We start from the raw sequence: 19054 nt of genomic DNA, 5'->3' as shown, positions 1-19054 counted from the left end.
TATAAAGTTTTTAATAACTATTATATAATAACTAATATATATTTAATTTATATTATTATCTTAATTTTAAATTCTCGGGATTATATAAAATATATCGAGATATATTAGCTAAATAAATAAATAAGGCCTGCTTTATTTAAAGCAAGAATTCTTTTTAAAAAAAAAAAGTATAAAAAGAGCATATAATCTCAATTACTTCCTCGGGCCACTTATATTCTAGTAGCTCGTTTTATAAGCTATTAAAACTTAATACTTTTAATCGGATTACCTTAACTCTCTAATTAGCTACTCGGTCAATAAGTAAGGATGAGAATATACTGACTTAAAATAGCACACTTCTAGGGACCTGCAGGTAGCAAGTGCTCGCAACCTAACCCGAGAGAAACTTTTCATACTTCCCACCCTCCATCTCTTCAGCAAAGCTCTTTACCGCGCCCCGAAACTCCTCCGCTTCATTCTCCTTGTCATCTGTCCAGAAGGAAACCCAAATATTGGGAGTTGGCATCTCCAGCCTCGCCTCTGTCCTCTTCTCCCCCTCCTCAATAATCCTCATCTCTATCTCATCCGTTGGCATAAGTTGCGGCCTAGGCGGGACCCCTCTCTCCACATACCAGGCCCCTCTGATTCCCCTCCTTTCTACCTCCCTTCCAAACTCCCCTCTATACCCCTCCCTAACATGCCAAGCCGTGATACCCAAAATCTGTGCATCAAACTCCACCTCCCTCCTCTTCGTATCATCCATTAACAGATAATAAACAGCAATCGGAGGAACAGTAATTCGAGACATTAATCTTTGAAGCATTTTCGGCGTCACGCCGCGGAGGTCCAGATCATCGTGATCTGCTTTTAAGGCCCAGCAACCGACGAAGAGTAGGTGGTATGGGTTCGTGGTTGATTGCCGGAAGGAGAAGGAGATGCCGCCTCGTCCGGAGGCGCATTGGTTGAGGATCCATTGGAAGTCTTGCTTAGTTGTTGGGGAGTGGAATGTGTTTCCTTGTTTAGGGTCGATTATGAAGAGCTCGAGGTAGTTTTGGGTCATGGTTTGGTTTGGCTTGGTTGGTGGAGGATGTATTGCTTTGTGAAAGGTGGGAGCGAGAGAAATTTGACTGAATTGATTGCTGGAATTTTGTGTAGAGACGGGATTTAACTTGCAATATGTGGCGATGATGAAGAGGTACTAAAGAAGCTTGAGATATTTATCTTGCTTGAGTCCATAAGCACGGGAAAATGTAAAACGACCCCCAACCCCGCCCCCTTGCCCCGGGTGGCGATTAGGGGTGTCGATAGTGGCTTGTCTGGCCACTAACCCAAAATAGAGGCGCTCGGACAGGAACACCCAGAATCTGGCTTTTTCTTTAATTTAATTAAATTTTATACTTGCTTTATTTCCTTATAGCACTAATTAAGGGCTATTTAAATATAATTTTTCTATATATAACTTTAATTAATAATAGCTCTTTAAATTAAAGAAATTAAATTATTTATATTTTATAACTTAAAAGTCTAGAAATTTAGTAAATAAGTCCCTAAAACCAGATATAAGAACTCTATATACCCCTAATTTATAGGGCTTTATAAGGCTTAAAAACTCGAATCTAATTAATTAATATATAAATATTCTTAAATTAAAATTTGATTTTAAGAATTTTTTTTCTATAAATTAAAAGCATATAATTATAATATAACCTTTATAATTGTCGATTTATCAGGAATGCGAAGCACCGTCACGTAGTCGTGGAATGCTATTTGCATAAGTTAGTGAAGTGGTTAATATTCAGAAGTAAGGATTACAGACCGTGGTATTAATATGCGATCCCTAAATCTGCTAAGCCTAATGGGGACTAGTCTACCAGTCGAGTCATGCATGCGACGCGAGCTCACATAACTAGTCACATGGCCAGGAAATTCGCAGTGCAGCTATTCCGACAATAATATACTAGCTTAAATATTTATAAAAACTTTAATTTAAGGTTATTAAAGTACTTAAATAGCTAGTTATAATTTATTAATATTTTTTTTTAAAAAAAAGTATTATTTTATATTATATTTATTATAATTTTATAAAATATTATTAAAATAATTACTTCTAAATTAATAGCTATTATTTTGTAATTAATAAAAAGTATTTTAGTAATTTTAGTTATATTTTCTTTATTTATTACTATATTTTATTTTATTTTTCTTTTTAGTTTTAAAATTTAAAAAACAAGAAATAAAGAACTTTATATTTTGTTTTTATTAATTATTTTTATTATATATTATATAACCTAAATAAATAAATAATTTAATAATTTAATTAAGATTTATATAAATATAAAACAATTATTAGATTTAGTAATATATTAAAGTTATTACTATTAATAAGCTAGTTTACTATAATAAGAAATAATTTAAAAATATTATACTTATTCCTTTTAATTTTAAATAATAAAAGAGCCTTAAAAGCTCTGTATAGCTTTCACCTTATCCACGACAGGGATAATGATAAGAAGCCCGACGCGTCGTCAGCCTTCCGAGCTCGTACTCCACACACTTCGCAGGCAGCACGTAAGACTTCAAGAAGCTCTGTGAGAGCTCTCTCCTTCATCACCAACCCCCTGAAAGTCTCTTCACCTTTGAAGATGGCGCTGCGCTTCATCCTCACTGCATCAGCTCTCATGCTACATGTCATCGCAGCCCCTCCTCAAACTCAAGCTCCGCTGTTCTCGTCTGCAAAGACTGCAGGCAGCCGTGGTCTAAGTCTAGATAGTGCAAGAGTAAATGCTCCTCACATCTTCAATACTGTCCACTCCTCGATGCGACAATGGGGATCCAGCTTGAATCACAACGGCATGTCGCTCTTTCCCGCAAGAATACCCAACAACACTCACCTCTACCATGGAACACATACACCCAACGCAGTAAAGGGCATGGATTGGCTTGCATTCGAGATCGAACATGCAGAGATGTTCGCTCGAGCTTTCCCAGGAAGACGACCTGGGGGGAGGCCTGGAAAACCTGGGGATCCTGAGCATTCAGGACGTCCTGGCGAACCTGGAGAGGGTCCTTCTCCACCTCCCTTCGAGTTAACCTGGGCAGAGACTGTGGATGGGATACGAAATATATATGATGGCGACGATGAACCGGACTTTTCGAGAGGTTATCTTCACATATACCGGACGACCCGACCTCTTACGAATCTGGTTTATATAGATGGGATGTCAGCCGGGAAGACCACGATGGGAACTCTCGATACACAAGACTCTCTTCTGCGTAATATGACGGACGACGATGGTGGCCCTGCTTTCGGCGATTTTAGACGCGGTCAAGACCTCTGTGATCTTGGAGCGAAGTGGGGAATTGAGGGATTTGTGAGAATGGAGATGGGGTTTGAAATAATTTTCTGCGAGTTTAGCGATGGGTTGGTTCTCGAAAGTGCCCGTGAGAGACCAAGTGACAAGAACCAAAGCTACGAGACGCTGCCCCAGCTCGAGGTACTGAGAGGAGCATCGATGAGGTATCCAGGCATTACGGGGCAGAGGCTGACGCTGGATTACTCAGGCATGGTATCGGCATACTGGTATGACCTTAATCTCACGAATCCGGATCCAAAGAGATTGGATCTGCCAAGGCTGCCAGCTTCCGATTTGGAAGGACTTGGAAACATGAAAGCCGATTTCAAAGCTGCCTTTGAAGAGAGCAGTGCAAGAAGTCATGTTGGCAATGATTGGCAAGGCATTACAGACATGATTATTACCCGCTACTCAGATCGTCTACAACTCATGGCAGGGAACAATACTTCTCGAGAGATTATTCTCAGCGAACTCGCAGTTTTGCTTAATCTCTACATTGACTATGGAAGCTTCGACATCCCGATGGCGATCGAGAAATGCACGGTGCATTACCTGATTGCAGCAGTCCTAGAGACTTCAGCAGATCACATGATTCATGGGGCACTTTCGACCGTTGCAAACAAGATTTGCAGCACTTTGTTCTACGTCGGGCAACTGCTATTAGAAGAAGAGACCGAATCAGGCCTGACGAAGTCAAAATCAGCAATCAAGTCAGTGATTGATTACTTGGATTGGACCACATGGAAAGAGTGTGGCAAGTGTGGATACGATGAAATTTGCTTCGTCGCAATATGGCCGTGGGGCTCAATGGAAGATCACAAGCACCCGAACTGTATGAAGGACGAGATGTTGTCGAGGCGACAAGGATATTGGGACATGGGGGGAGGTGGAAGAAGGCCACCGACCGAAAATGAGACCAGATCAGGAGCTGATGAACTTTGATGATCATTGCACCACTTCGGGATTTTCGTTGACGTTGAGGTCAGACAGGATTTTTCAATGGCTTCTGGCTGTAGTCAAGATATACTTTACATAGATCAATGGTTTTTCCGCCATTCCGTCCATACAACACTGGTCTTTGCCGCGTCCTCAACTAAACCCCGAATCAAATGTTACCACCCACCTTCAACCTGACTATCAATGCTATTCGGATACGTGATTAAGTTCATATGAACATTGCCATCATCCTCAATGACGTGGTCGTGACCATTTCTTTCTCAGAAGTGGGATCTTGGTTCCTCATAGTATGGGACGGTTCCTTGCACGGATATCAGCAGATCACTTCTCTTCTAGGTTCCGTCCCATAATTTCTGGCGATGAAGTCACTGTACGGAGAACCCTCCATGTGCTTCACCTGAGTCCTCAAAGTTTTTGGAATAGCCGGTCGTCTCTACTCCAAACACCAAGAGATGACACAGTAAACCATGCTGCGGCGAGGAACAGGGCAGGAGGTGGTGTGCTGCGCGAGCACGATGATCTTGGCTTGATTGACCTTACAGTAGCGGTGGCGTCACATTCAACAGGTGAGCAGAAGGCAACCATCAACATCTCTTTTTGGTGTAGAAGGAAAATAGTTGCTCTTCTGTACAAGAAATGTCCTTAGAAAGAGTGATACTTCTTTCTTCTCAAATCGTGGGATCGCATCATTGTCAACGGGCATTTCCCCTACATTGCCTCAAAATTCAAGCACTCAGCGAGCTTTCCACGTCCCAAGAAATACGCAAATCACCAAAAGAGAGTTATTCCCTCACATCTTACCCGCACAGCCATGGAGCCACCTGCAACAACTCGGAACCTCAACGCCACCTAGCTAGACATTATAATCAAGGCCTATCAGCAAGACCATGATACCGACGTCCCCTTCACCATTCGCTACCCACTCCACAACCCAACCTGGAAGGGAGATTTGTTCTACACAGTTCCCAAGAAAATCGAGCCCGCCGCCTTCAGGAAAGCTGTCTTCTCCTTGCACAAAAGCAACTAAAGGCTCTGGAAATCCGGGATATGTGGATTATAATATCAGCGTTAGGCCGCGAGAATCCGGGAAGGTTACGGAGGACCCGCATCCCCAGGATTATACAGCACCAGATGAGGAAGCTGCTGTAGAAGAAAGAGGTAGATACTCCCGAGTCTACTCGCGCTGGTCTTGCTAGTGGTTGAGGTGGGGAGATTCGCTGTCTATCTTGGCAGCTAGTGCGAACATACCCTCAGTGGCAGGCCCTCCACAGTGGGAGATGGTGAGGATGACCAGGCACACCAGGTCATTTCCGTGAAGCGACGGAGGAAGAAGAAAGCATTGATTTGGAGCTTCGCCGGAATGAGTATCTGATCTGTTGAAAGGTTAGGAGGAGAATCTAGAGGTGCGAAACATGGAATCATTGAAGTCGCGGACGTGAATCTTGACACTCATTTGGAAGCATAGAGATCTTCTTTCTACAAAAAGAAGAAAGAAGGTGGGAAAGGAATTTCGGTGACTCCACGGGCTTGAAACTTTCAGCTTTGCTGCAGCTGTGGCGCAAAAAGCAACTCGATTCAGGGTAGGGCTGGATTTTAGGCGGTAACCGAGATCCCTAGTCAATGCACACCCCAAGCGAATGCACACCCCAAATTTTCAGCCGACCTCGAGCTTAATTAATTAATTATTAAATAACCACATAATCAATCGGCCTAAAATTGAAAATATAAAGCAATTGAACTAGGCGCATTAAGTTGGCTAATCAGGGTTTTTCATTTTCTAAGGCGTTGTGGTAGAATAATCTCCCTTCCCGATTGGGAGGTCTCCACTATCCCTATAGCTTCAGAATCGTCCTCCTCCACTATTACCGCTTCCTGAACCCCTAAAATCGATAAAATCGAAGACCCTACCCTTAATATTACTATACGAGAGGATTTAGCTTTTTTAGTAGTATTTCTAGCTATAGTAGCCGCCTTTCTAGCTACTGCCCTTTCCAAAACCTCTAATTTATACTTCTCCTTCTTTACTTAATCAGTAATTACTTTTTCCTCCGCCTTCCTTAGCCTCTCTAACTCTTTCTCCTCCTTTTTCAAGGCATTATCTATAGCCTTAGTAATCTTTACATCCTCCTTTACCTTTTGCTTATCCAATTTATCTTGTTCTACCTTTGTAACCCTTGTGACGGCTGGTGTCACATGGTTGATACGGACGTGGTTTCAGCCAAGGGGTTGGTTTCAGCTAAGGTTCCAAGCTATGGTTCAAACCAAGCTCGCTTCCAAAGCTCGGCGTTTCAGTAGTCTTGGCCATACCTACTTATCCACTGCCACACCTCACTCCTTCTCTCCTTAGCTTTAGATTCTGTAGGACATTGGAATCATAGATCTTTGAGCATCGTTCCATTGCTTTGTTCCTGCCGTCACAACCCTCGTATCCTCACGTGCTACTATAGCTAGTACTTTAGCTATTCCAAAGAACTGGGCCTTTCCTAATAGCTCTCCTATTAAATTAAGCTTTTTCCTATAATATCTCTTTTTCTTTTTAAGCTATAAAGCTTCCTTTAAACTCTTTATATAGTACTCTATAATAAAAGCCTTTGTAATATTCGTCTTATCCGCTTTAGTAAGCTTGAGAAAAGCAACCTTAGACGGATTTTTTGCATATATTTTTGGGAATTACCATATATGTTTTATAATATAAGAAATTGAAATTATATTAGAAGAAGCTTTAGGAGAAGTTTACGGTCTTAGTAAAGCAATAGCTAATAAGATAATTAATAGTTAGTAGAGCTATATACCCATCTTCTTCCAAGCGAATAAAATATTTGATTCAGATATACTTTTGTTCCAAGCAGGCTTGAAAATAGACCAAAATAGCCTTTTTATTAAGCAAATAATATTCTTACTAGTATTTAAAACCCTATTAATCTCAGTAGAATAGCAAGTAGAAAATAGTAAAAAATAGCCTATATCTAAGATTAAAGATAGTATATTAAATATTGGGGTAAAATAAGAAGTAGAATTTTAAGCCAATTATATGTCCGAATAAACTCTATATTAATATGGCTAGAGTATCTATCCATAATCAAAAGCCTCCTTCTATATCCTGCTTTCGTACGAGTAGCAGGATTAAAAACTTGGATAAGGTATACCAGGTTCAGGATATTAGATAACTACCTATTTGTACTAGATATTATAGTACGGCAAGCCGTACTCTCCAAAAATCATGTTATTTTGGCGGTTTTGAGGTTTTGGTTATATGGCAGAGGCTGCGGCCTTTTATACGTGACTTACGGGAATTACATAAGAAAGCTGGTTTTTCTATAGTCCTAGAGAATAATCCCTCCTTAATATTTAATTAATTGAGCTTTTGCATACTATATACTGTTTATGCTTTACTATTTGCGCTTTTGATCTTGTTATTTTACTGTCAAGTTACGTTTTATACTCTAGTATACTTTATATGGGTTTTTGTCTTATTATAGTTTCCCTCCTATAATATAAACCAAGCATATTCCCTCTCTTTTAAATTATCTAACCAAGTATCCTAAAGATCCCCAGGAGTTCTTTTATAAATAAGAACCGGTGGAATCTATGTACTATTCGTATAAATGGAAGCAAGTAAGCTAATAAACTCTTGTAAGCTATCCTACTTTACTTTAGTGATTTTTCTACTATTATATACTTCTTTTATTATTATACGCTTTATTATATATATAATTCTAATCAAAAAACCCTTCTTATTCTAATTATATATATTTTCTGCTATAATATTATAATCTTTAATTACTTTAATTAATTAAGTAGGAGAGAGGAATATTAGTTATTTTATTTATAAAGTAAATAAAATATGGGCAAAATACTAAAATTAAATGCTACTAAATTAAATGCTACTAAATTAAATGCTACTAAATTAAAGAAGAACTAGATATAGGGCCCATATTCCGATTTTATTTGCAAATTATTAATATTACGTAAATAAAGGCTCTTTAGGCGAGATAAGTACTAATAAATAAAATCAGCTATTTAATTCTTGCTTATATTACGGCCAATAATCTTCTCTATAAGGTTTCTGACAATTTGCGAGATAAAAGGAAGTCTATGGACTATAAGCTTATTAATTTGACTAATTAAAGCCTCTTCTTGAGTATTAGTAAGGAGTTTGTGGTAGAGGGAGATTGCTTCTTATCTGGAGGTACATATGCCTTTATGCCTTTACATAAGGGTTATACGCTTAATACCAAAATCCCTGGCTACTTGACTGTAATTAGGGATTAATTACGTATCTAGCGTATTAATCGCTTTCTTAATATCTTGTTCGCTAACCATTTTATTGAATTTTGAAGATGGAGGGGTAATATTTTGTAAGGTGTGCATTCGCTTGGGGTGTGTATTGACTAGGGATCTCGGATAAAGGGCCAAAAACCAAAACACTCGAGCACCAAACCACCAAAACCGCGAAAATCGCGAAATCAAAACCACGAATTGCATGCTACTTAAACTCAGGCATAGAGTTGCACTGAAATTATACTTAGACTCGTATTTATTGTTAATAGGGTGCTCTTTACATATTGCAGTAAGCTGCCCCGCAAGAAGCTGCCCTCCCTCTCCTCTTTCCTTCTCCCCCTCCCAAGAGCTGCCCTTTAGAGAGCTCTTTATATATTATAATAAGCTATCTCAAGGAAGCCCTTTATATATTACATTAAGCTATCCCAAGGGAATTGCCCCCCAAGAAGCTCTATATATAGTATAATAAGCTCTTTTCTAGAGAGCTCTTTATCTTTATATATTATAATAAGATATTTCTAAGAAGCTGTGAGTGAGAGAGCTCTTTATATATATTATAATAAGCTGCCTCCCAGAGAAAAGTTATAGGAGGAAAGAAAATAATATTAGTTTGGTAAAATATATCTCAAGAGAATTTATATAAGGCTCCATAAGTACCTTAGCCTTATAATTATTTGAGGTACTCTAGTTACCTTATAAGAAGCTGCCTTGCCTCCCCCCCCCCCCCTTAAGAAGCTATTTATATACCGCAATAAGTATAAATTTAGTGCGATTCTATCCCTAATTTTAAGTAGCATGCGATTCGTGATTTTAGTGATTTGATAGTTTGGTACTCGAGTATTTTGGTTTTTTGGTTTTTGGTCCTTTACCGCCTAAAATCCAGCCCTATTTAGGGTCAACACGTTCACACGCTACGCCGAATGAGTGCAGCTGAACTTGCGCCACGCATCACCTCTCCTATTCGAGAGTAGTCAGTTAATCTACGTCTCCAAACTCTGTCATGAGGCCACGCGAAAAATTGACCTTTGGTTCACCTTCCCAAATTCTCAACAGTTTGGTCCACCTTCTTTGAGCTGCACCGCCCTTCTCCCCTCTACCAAGGTGGTAATCATGGCTGAAGCGTCATCGGAAACCTCGACCACGGAGGTGTGCTGCTCTTGCAGCGACCTTGTTCTTGATTACGTCAGTGATACCTTGGGACATCGAGAGATCCCTTTCGCCAACCTCAAACAAACCGCACAAGCAGGATGCAGTACCTGTGGCATGCTGCTGAGAGGCATCCTAACGCGAGAACAAGAAATCCAAGAAATTGAGAAAGTTGTGCTGTGGTCATTTGGCAAAACCGAGCCCCTGAACGTGAACCTTTGGACAGAAGGCGTTTTGAAGCAAGAGCTTGAATTCTATTGGGCTCGTGAGCAATCCGAAACGGAGGTGCTTGTTCAGCTGAGGTACTGACACTTCTAAAATAGCCGAACATGAGGATCAAAAGAACAGCTTCGTGGACCATAGCCCCAAAGCGTCACCGGCCTGGTCTGTCATTGGAAGAGCAAGGCACATCTCGCCGGATTCATCATCAGAAAAATGTTTCAAACTGGCCCAAGACTGGCTATTCAACTGCGTTTTCAAACACAATTGCTGTGGGGGCTACGAAGACCTTCCTCTCCCAACTCGTGTCCTGGAGCTCTTGAACGATGAATATGCGACACTCTGTGAACCTGAGAGCTACGAGAAAGGCCACTATGCCGCTCTAAGCCATTGTTGGGGACTAGTGGTGCCCACTCGGTTGATGAAAGCCAACTATGAGGACTTGAAAGGGGGTCCCATTATTATCTCAGATTTACCAAAGACATTCCGCGATGCTGTGAAGATCGCGAGCACGCTTAATGTCAGATATCTCTGGATCGATTCTCTCTGCATAATTCAGGATTCGGAGGAAGACTGGCAAGCAGAGGCTGGGAAAATGAGCGCCGTCTACAGAAACGCAGCATTCACCATTGCTGCCCATGGATCTGGCGACTCCAATGGAGGCTGTTTTGTTACTGGAGCGAGTCGGCAACACGAGTACTCCTCAATTCGGGGAACGAATAAGGATGGTGTGGAAAGCAACGTTCACGTTCGTCTTTCGGGCTTCCGAGAACCAAATCGCGACGAAGGCCTCGCCCATATCGCGAAGGGGAATAAGGTCAAACCGCTTCCTAGCAGACTGAGTACGCGAGGGTGGGTATTTCAAGAACGGTTGCTGTCGCAGCGAACATTGCATTACACGGGATCTGAACTTGTCTTCGAATGCAGAGCCGGGCTACAATGTGAATGCAGAGTCGGGATGGATACATCTGCGCACGCAACGAACTTCAAGAGAGAGTTCATAGAGGAAGCTGCAGACACAAAGACGGGTTTCAGGTATGCCAACCAACTAAAACAATCACTTTTTCATGATTAAGCTTTGGCTCAACGATTTAGGTCACCGAATCTCCTCCCACGATGGTTGGAGATTGTGGAGCAGTACACTAAACTTCAACTCACAAAGCAGTCCGATCGACTACCAGCACTCTCCGGCCTCGCGGGGACAAATTGGGAGGAGATCTACTGGGAATCTAAGATAGATACTCCGGCTTACATCTTTGGACTGTGGAAGAAGACATTCCATCGAGATCTCCACTGGCGAAGCGCCGAGCACTGGTCTTCCGGTACTGTCTCTACTCACAGTCGTCGTGAAGAAGAATACGCTCCTAGTTGGTCTTGGGCTTCCATCACAGGTCCCATCGAGTATGAGAAACAAGTCAAAGGGAACGGTTTCGAGCAGGACCGCTTCTTCAAAATCCTGGAAATTATTGTTGAGCCCTCAACGAAGAATAAGTTTGGACCTGGCTCGGGAAGTTTCATCGCCATGTGCTTGATGGTGCCTTCCAAGGTCGTCATGGTGGACCACCAAAACCAGCCAGCATATATCATTGCGAGCAGGAAGGCATTAAAGGGCCGCACGGCATGTCCATATGACACCTTCCACCCGGATATCACAGACGGCCATCCGGAGGTTTCCGATCGTCAGGACTGCTTTTTAATGATTACTTCGTCGGTGACAGAGAACTCTCATCGCGATACCCCAATGGGGTTGGTACTGGTGAAATGTGGTGATTCGTACAAGCGCGTAGGATATCTGCGGTCCGCCGGGTACACAACAGACGAGTGGGAAGAAGGCTGTGAGCTAATGACCGTGAGGGTGGTTTGATCGTTGTACTTGTCCGCATCTACTAGATCTCCAATAGAAGTGCAAACAGCTCAGCAATATCCTACCGGGACGCGCCTGGATAAAGGGGCTGCTGAACGCTCATCAAAAAGGCCAGGCTAGTCTGACCGGTCTTAAGTGTGAAAATCGGTGAGTTGAAGGTAAATAATTTGCTTCAGGCGTAACAATCTGATATGAAAGAGCTTCCCTCACTTACAGTTACAAAGGTATCAAGAATGCGACTTCCAAGCAAAATCACTGAGTCCCAGCAAATTCTCAGCTTAAATTCTGAACAGAAGACCTTGCTCGTTGTTCGAGGCGTGACGGCGAGATGGTTACAATAAGGAACAAGAGATGTTGCAATGTTGAGCTGAGAGCCTCCATACCGTATTATCTGGCGTATATAAACCCCCCCCCTTCGTTCAGGACCACCACCTAATAACAGACCATTTCCAAAGAATTTCCTCAAGTAATAGCTTAATTGGCTAGTTTGAGATAATTCAAGTAATCTCCTAGCAGATTTCCCAGCTAATTCTCAATGTATATAATTTGTGGCACGTAATATCAAGAGCAATTGGTGGTGTGGGTGGGAGTTTAGGAGGGAGAATGGGAGAGAGGAATAAAGGGGTGAGGAATTAAGGGGTAAGCACAACACCATACACTAAGCGGTTTTTAGTGGGATCGACGTATTACTAGACCCTCCTAGGTTTAGGACCATTCTCTGACGAATTATTTAGGTGTGGCACGGGCTACTTGGTGGTTGGGATGAATAAACCCCTGAGCTGTAGTGTGGTTCTAGCAGGTTCTTCTCCATAAAAGGGAGGATCTCTGGTACATAATTGGTCAGTTACCATGGCTGAGGCCAGTTGATAGAAACAGCTCAAGGGTTTATTTATCCCTACCAGGAGTATCCCTTCGTCCGGTGAGACATGTACAACCTCCACGGGTTACTTAATCGCTAATGCATTGGTACCTAATGTCACACAGACTCTCAGTGATGCGCATATAATTCCAAATACCGCGGCAGAGCTCCGACAACGATTCGAGATAACGATCAGTCAGGAACAGGAAGAATTACAACAAAAGTCATGAACTCATCTGCCGAGGCCCTTCTCAACCGAAATGGCAGCTGGGTTTTGGCCGTCGTAGCAGGAGGTGTGGTGATATTGCTCGCCGTGGGTTTGTACTCGCAAGGTTCAAGGTCGAAGTATCCGGTCCCACCAGGACCTAAAGGATCTCCCATCATTGGCAATCTTCGACAGGTGCCAGCGGAGAGATCGGATTTACAGTTCGCAAAATGGTCCAAAGAATTCAGTGAGTTCGTTCAAGTCTTAGATTTGGCCTTGGCAGCGAAGCACGTTATTTCTAATGCATATCCAGAGTCCGACATCATCTATGTCAATCTCCTCGGACAACCAGTCATCGTCCTAAACAGCGTGAAATCGGCTGTTGATCTCCTTGACAAAAAAGGGGCAATTTACAGTGATAGACCGCGTTTTGTCCTGCTGGAAGCGTATTGCAATACCTGCCCCTCTTTCAAAAATCAAAAAAGCCTGCTAATTAGTATTTCTAGCCTCGGTTTTAAGAATAACGTGGCCCTTATTCGTGATGGTGCCCAATTCCGCAAGCTCCGGAAACCATACGGTAGTTTTCTCTCCGCACGTAGCAGCTTGGGGTATCGAGATGCCCAACTGAAGCATGCTCGCGAGATGGCAGACGAAATTGAGAAATGCCCAGAGAAGTGGCAAAGTTACCTCTCAAGGTGCGGTTCCGTGAATAAAATTCCGTGGCACAGGCAATTAATCACTTTCCTAGATTCGCGACTCGAGTAATCTTCAGTGTAGCTTTTGCCATTGACGTTGTAGATGAGGATGATCCTTATTTCAAATTAGCGGATAAGATGGGGTGGATTGTCGGCAATATGGGAAATAATGGGATCACTATTTTGGATATCGCGCCCTGGGGTAAGTAAAATCTCACTGTGGCTTTCGATCAGAAGTGCAGGCTAACGAGTCCCGTTACTACAGTCGAGCATATCCCACGCTGGGTGGGGAAGTTCATTCCTTCCGTTAAGTACGTCCACGATCATACCCCTGCCATTGAGGAACTCCACCAGCGACCGTTCGACGCAGTGATGAGAAGTTTCGTAAGTTGGCCAGGTGAATCACAGGCTAGAGTGTATCTCATGTGTTACAGAAAGCTGGAACAATGGAGCCGTCATTCTTGGGACGCTTGATCGAGGCAAGAGAAACGCACGACGCGGGCGAGGAGGAGGAGGAGGAGGAGGAAGAAGATGATATTAAGAGCTTCACAGATGGCGAACTCAGGGGGACTGGTGGATCGTTGTACTCAGCCGGACAGGAAACAACTTACTCGGCTGAGACGATATTTGTTATGGCAATGGTACTAACCCCCGACGTGCAGATTCGGGCGCAGAAAGAGATCGATGCTGCGACTAGAGGGATACGACTGCCTACTTTTAGCGACTGGAAAACGTTACCGATTGTGGAGAGGATAGTCTACGAGACTTTGAGGTGGGTGAGACTAGAGATAATCTCATGGAAGGAGTTGACAGCTTAACAGATTACACCCCCCTCTTCCAAATGGTTAGCCTTGTATCCCGCCTTTATCTTGAACTTACTTGCCAAACTAATCGGGTAGGGGTTCCGCACAAAACTTTGAAAGAAGATGTATATCGTGACATGTACATTCCAAAGGGTAAGTTATACCTGGGGTTTGGCAGGACACGCGCCACGGTGAATTCATGAGCTAACTAATTTCTAGGGTATGTAATTGACAAGTGGATGGGAATTTCTTGCTTACCGTTTGTAGTTCGATGGTGATAGCTAATGCCTGGGCAATGCTCCACGATCCAGATATTTACAAAGATCCTTTCAAATTCAACCCAGATCGTTTCCTACCAGTTTCAGAAAGTGGTGGTGGTGAGCCAATCCCCGTGGGTCATTTTGGGTTTGGTCGAAGGTAAGAGTTCTTGTAATGGGTTTAATAAGGGATTGTTAACAAGAGGAAAGAGTCTGCCCAGGCCAATATCTCGCATTCGCCAGTGTCTGGATAGTCGTTGCAACGATACTTGCAAAATTCAATATCACGCCGGCGAAGGATAAGGATGGGGAAGATATCATGCCCAAAATGGAGTTCTCGACCGGCATTACTAGGTATGATCTAAAGCTTCTTCGGGACTACATCTGTGTTATTATGATCAACATAGCGGCTATTAATATTAGGAGGGCTAACAAAATTGGTTTCCAGTCATCCAGTACCGTTCCCTTGCAACTTCACACCCAGAAACTGCTTGTAAAGGATCAACTGTCCTGAAAAAGGCAGACACCTTTCTTTAATTCTATTTGGGCTTATTGGGACGGCAATATGACTTATCTTTCGTGGAGAGTCGAGACTGGCGAGTGGGTCAAATCCCAATTCAAGTCTTCATACGAGAGACGCTTCGCAGCTATGGAACGCAAAACTATTAAATTAGCAGGAAACTTTCCCAGGTGCACAGTGCGTAAGCCAGTCTCGCCTGATTCTTAATCTACATGATGAATTAAGAGGAGGAGTCACTTTGTCAGAGCTTCGCTTTAACGTAGGGTTGAAAGGGGTGAATCAGGTGATTTAGCGCAAGCGCTAACAATATAGAGTTTTCTCCTACATCGGACATGTCATCCTCCTCTTCCCTCGGCAAATAAATTGATCTCGACACTCAAAGTGCTGAATGTTGTACACATTTCATCTTCCACAATAGTCACGAGATTTAATTTATAACCAGTCGAGCCTTAATGAAGGTCTGAAAAGTGGGGAAGCTCCGCCTCGTTGTGCACGTCATATCCTTGTTCTCAGCTTATTCGATCGAGCTTCTCTAAGCAGCTGAACATGGTATAGAATTTCTATCTCATAGCCTTTAGATCTTTACAGGATCCCGGTGTTTTGATCAAGCAAACAACAACATTGGCTACCCCTCTTCATTCAGCATGAATTCTGGGAAGGAATTGTGAGCGGTTCAGACATTATGAACGAAAACCCTAGCCTCAATATGAGGGATCAACATCGAAGAAGCAAATGGGCAAGGATCCAAGAAATCATCTGGGATGGCCCTCGCTCAGAAGCAGAGAAGAGACTTGTACAACGGCTTGACATCTTCCTTATGTAAGGATCACCCTTCACTTTCCCCTTTACCCTTGGAATACAGAATATCACACTGATATTCTCCAAAAAAAATTCAGGACTTGGGCAACATATGGGTATTTCACCCGACTGTTGGACTCTGGAAATATCAGTACGCATCTCCATGCGGCTCGGAAATCGATTACTGACTCTCTCAATATAGCCAATGCGTATATCTCCGGGATGAAAGAAGACTTGAACATACATGGCAACCAGTACAATCTCTTGACTACGTTCTTCACTTGTGGATACCTAGTCGGTCAAATTCCATCTCAACTGCTGTTAACAAAATGTATGAGATCCCAAATCAATTTAAAAGTGACAATGATTGCTAATCCTGGAACCGCTAGTCCGACCTTCGTACTACCTTCCAGCTGTGGAATTTTTATGGACAATTATTACGTTTTGTTTCGCTGCTGTCCAATCAACAAAACAAGTCTTCGCACTTCGCTTCCTCATTGGAATGTTGGAAAGTCCTTTTGCTGTTGGCGTCATAACATTGATGGGCAGTTGGTACACACCCAGGGGTAAGTCGAATGACCTCAAAGCCTTTTCTCTCCCAATCAAACTTTCTGGCTAATACTCCACAGAACTGGCAAAACGTATTGCAATCTTTTACTCGGCAAGCTATGCAGCAAGCATGTTCAGCGGATATCTTCAAGCAGGTATATACAAAGGGCTAGACGACCACCTGGGTCTTCCAGGCTGGAGATGGCTCTTCATATTCTGCGGAATCATCTCCTTGCCAACCTCAATCTGGGGTCTATATGCAATTCCCGATAGTCCATACACTACCAGAGCAAGATGGCTGCCAGGGGATTCAAAGCAACTTTACATCGATCGAATGAAGAACATAGATCGGCGGGCATCAGCTCCACTGTCCCGGGCAAAAATTAGAAAAACCTTGACTCACTGGCCTATATACATCATTTCCCTGATGTTGATGTAAGCCACTGCAGACTGTGATAGTTTCGGGAACTGCTGACAGAGTCGACAGATTCCATTGCCTAGTCACTCAGCCTCTAAATTATTTCGCCGTCCGGCTAAAGTCTCTGAATCGGTTCAGTGTGTATCAGATCAACCTGTTCCCAACAGCAGGTCAGGCACTTGGACTTGTGACCACCCTTGCGTATGCATGGGTATCTGATGGACTTGGAGGAAAGCGCTGGCAAATTATGATTGTGCCTGCTGTAGGTATCCGCACATCAAGTTATGGAACGCGCTAACATCATATCATCAACTAGACGTGCAACTTCGTCGGTATGGTAACAGTAGCCTCGGGTGCTAGTTATGGTGCTACATTCTTCGGGTACCTCATTAATGCTGCTACTTGGGGCCTTTGGCCTGTGGTAAATCCCCCTGTCCAAAGGCATCTGGGTCTCGCTGATTGTTTTATAGCTGTATGCTTGGGTCAACGAGATCTGCCACGATGATGCAGAGGAGCGTGCCATCGTGATCGGAGTAGCTCAAACACTAGGGCAAGCTTTCATTGCCTGGGTGCCAGGTATCTACTGCTTCTCGCCATTTCCCTTTCTCTTACTAACATTCTGAATAGTTGTTATACTCAACGTTGGCAAATATGCACCGAAATTCAAGATGGGCTTTACAGTTATGTCAGTGCTCAGAGTGTGTGAATTTGGGATGATCTTTGTGATTAAATATTTTGTCGACCAGGATAAGAAGGCAAATGCCGTAGTTGAGAGTGGCGTGGGCCGGATCGGATCCGATGATGACTCTCAAGTTGTTACTCAAGAGAAATGAAACGCCCCAAGCCAAGGGACAGTGGTCCCAATGAAGACGCAATATGAAACTTGGTCCCTGTTGCTCACCCAACTTGAACCTCCCTGAGACACTTCGTTGCGAGCGCAAGGGATCTGCCATTGATTGGGAAACATAGTTATGCATGCTAATTGGATACGACAGAGGGAAGAAATCAGGAAATTGGTCCCTCTAAGCAGCGATCTCTAACTCAGGGTCCAGAGACTTGCCCTCCTCCACCATCTCCGTCCAAAACTTCTCAATAAATTGCTTGCCCTTACTCTCATCCAGGAACGGTGTATTACTTGTGTCCATGTTAGAGGCCATCATAAACACCGGGAAGATACTTAGACTTACATTTCAACCTTGTTGTGATTGAGGTATCTTCCATGAGTCTCTGGGCCTGCGATCACACTAGCATAGACCAAAGTCCGGCTACCCTCATCCACCTTCCTAGCTAAAACCGCCCTGATAAAGAAGTATGGGACCTTAACCCAGGCAGGAAGGCTTTTTTCGAGGTCCGTTGCAACTATTCCAGGACAAACAGTGTTAACAATAACATGATTGGAGGAGACTACAGTTGCAAGTTTGCGCGCGAATGCATTTGCAGTCAGCTTGGAGTCCGCGTAGCGTTTCATGTTATATGCTTTCAAATTGTCAAAATGACCTAGTAGAGTCTCCGGCGATGTGAACGGACGGTTGGCCAAGGTATGCATGGATTGCATATCCGAACCGATGAAGGAGAGGTGGGATGGTGTTCCTCGCTTGACCGCGGTTGCTAGGAGAAGCGGAAGTAACTCAAGGGCAATGAAGAAATGGGTGTAGCAGTTGACTGTTTTCTTAAATGTTAGTTAACAATTCCTGAGATAGAGATCTAAGGACAGCGATAGAATGTGGCGAGAGACTTGCCTTGCATGACCATCTCGTGGCCGCTCTTGCTGGTTTCATACCTCAAGATATTCATTCCAGCATTGCACAGCAGAACATGCAATTCAGGGACCTCTTTCTTCACTCTCTGAGCAAACCGTAATCCGGACTGGTAGTCTTCAAGATCTAGAAGAAAGGCTTCAACTTTCGCCGAAGGATTGGCAGCCTTCACAGCAGGGTCGGCACGGAGTGCAGATATTGCTTCTTGTCCTTTGGACTCTGATCGCACAGCAATTATGACCCGGGAAGCTTGCAAAGTCAGGAATTGTCGAGCTGTTTCGAAGCCTAAACCTGAATTTCCACCCGTGACGATGACCGTTTGACCTGCCATACTCGTCCTGGCAGGCGTTGGAGGTATTCTTGGTTGACCTACCATGGTGGCGTGTGACAGGAT

At 43.2% G+C, this 19054-nt stretch overlaps 7 protein-coding genes across 7 annotated transcripts; 4 read left to right on the top strand and 3 right to left on the bottom strand.

The window, feature by feature from the left end:
- Positions 1-236: 236 nt before the first annotated feature.
- K444DRAFT_661514 (uncharacterized protein) lies at positions 237-1187 on the bottom strand. The gene is made up of 2 exons (XM_024886601.1): positions 323-1187; positions 237-268 (listed from the first exon to the last, which is right to left on the bottom strand). Exon 1 carries the CDS (start codon positions 1037-1039, stop codon positions 371-373), a length of 669 nt encoding a protein of 222 aa, XP_024739216.1. The 5' UTR covers positions 1040-1187; the 3' UTR covers positions 237-268; positions 323-370.
- A 1369-nt stretch (positions 1188-2556) lies between these two features.
- On the top strand, positions 2557-4453 carry K444DRAFT_610387 (uncharacterized protein). The gene has a single exon (XM_024879735.1). The coding sequence runs from the start codon at positions 2622-2624 to the stop codon at positions 4272-4274; it is 1653 nt and encodes a 550-aa protein (XP_024739215.1). The 5' UTR covers positions 2557-2621; the 3' UTR covers positions 4275-4453.
- A 2832-nt stretch (positions 4454-7285) lies between these two features.
- K444DRAFT_472597 (uncharacterized protein) lies at positions 7286-7438 on the bottom strand (the record flags this gene model as incomplete). The annotated part of the gene is made up of 1 exon (XM_024872894.1): positions 7286-7438. A coding segment is annotated over one exon (153 nt), but the record flags the coding sequence as incomplete, so codon positions are not given.
- A 2180-nt stretch (positions 7439-9618) lies between these two features.
- K444DRAFT_557302 (HET-domain-containing protein) lies at positions 9619-11911 on the top strand. Its single transcript, XM_024876777.1, has 3 exons — positions 9619-9981; positions 10040-10970; positions 11031-11911. Exons 1-3 carry the CDS (start codon positions 9681-9683, stop codon positions 11797-11799), a joined length of 2001 nt encoding a protein of 666 aa, XP_024739213.1. The 5' UTR covers positions 9619-9680; the 3' UTR covers positions 11800-11911.
- Positions 11912-12884: 973 nt separating this feature from the next.
- On the top strand, positions 12885-15115 carry K444DRAFT_627262 (cytochrome P450; the record flags this gene model as incomplete). Its single annotated transcript, XM_024882777.1, has 10 exons — positions 12885-13558; positions 13612-13760; positions 13824-13942; positions 13993-14330; positions 14380-14402; positions 14458-14514; position 14581; positions 14629-14778; positions 14829-14972; positions 15067-15115. 10 exons carry the CDS (start codon positions 12885-12887, stop codon positions 15113-15115), a joined length of 1704 nt encoding a protein of 567 aa, XP_024739212.1.
- Positions 15116-15844: 729 nt separating this feature from the next.
- On the top strand, positions 15845-17736 carry K444DRAFT_585397 (putative pantothenate transporter; the record flags this gene model as incomplete). The annotated part of the gene is made up of 9 exons (XM_024877915.1): positions 15845-15957; positions 16035-16087; positions 16139-16267; positions 16326-16502; positions 16566-16920; positions 16973-17165; positions 17220-17324; positions 17374-17479; positions 17531-17736. 9 exons carry the CDS (start codon positions 15845-15847, stop codon positions 17734-17736), a joined length of 1437 nt encoding a protein of 478 aa, XP_024739211.1.
- K444DRAFT_651472 (putative carbonyl reductase) lies at positions 17606-19036 on the bottom strand (the record flags this gene model as incomplete). The annotated part of the gene is made up of 3 exons (XM_024885712.1): positions 17606-18037; positions 18091-18565; positions 18643-19036. The coding sequence occupies 3 exons, from the start codon at positions 19034-19036 to the stop codon at positions 17926-17928; spliced, it is 981 nt and encodes a 326-aa protein (XP_024739210.1). The 3' UTR covers positions 17606-17925.
- Positions 19037-19054: the final 18 nt, after the last annotated feature.

Source organism: Hyaloscypha bicolor, assembly GCF_002865645.1.
Source record: "Hyaloscypha bicolor E unplaced genomic scaffold K444scaffold_53, whole genome shotgun sequence".
Classification (NCBI taxonomy): Eukaryota; Fungi; Ascomycota; class Leotiomycetes; order Helotiales; family Hyaloscyphaceae; genus Hyaloscypha; species Hyaloscypha bicolor.
The sequence above is the reverse complement of the archived record's forward strand: the minus strand, read 5'-3'. Positions and strand labels throughout refer to the sequence as shown.

What these genes read in the sequence shown, in the direction of transcription:
- K444DRAFT_661514 (XM_024886601.1), bottom strand. Translation starts at nt 1,039, where the DNA reads ATGACCCAAAACTACCTCGAGCTCTTCATAATCGACCCTAAACAAGGA.
- K444DRAFT_610387 (XM_024879735.1), top strand. Translation starts at nt 2,622, where the DNA reads ATGGCGCTGCGCTTCATCCTCACTGCATCAGCTCTCATGCTACATGTC.
- K444DRAFT_557302 (XM_024876777.1), top strand. Translation starts at nt 9,681, where the DNA reads ATGGCTGAAGCGTCATCGGAAACCTCGACCACGGAGGTGTGCTGCTCT. An exon ending in GCTTGAATTCTATTGGGCTC is followed by an intron (nt 9,982 to 10,039) that starts GTGAGCAATCCG and finishes CTTCTAAAATAG; the next exon opens with CCGAACATGAGGATCAAAAG. An exon ending in GACACAAAGACGGGTTTCAG is followed by an intron (nt 10,971 to 11,030) that starts GTATGCCAACCA and finishes TCAACGATTTAG; the next exon opens with GTCACCGAATCTCCTCCCAC.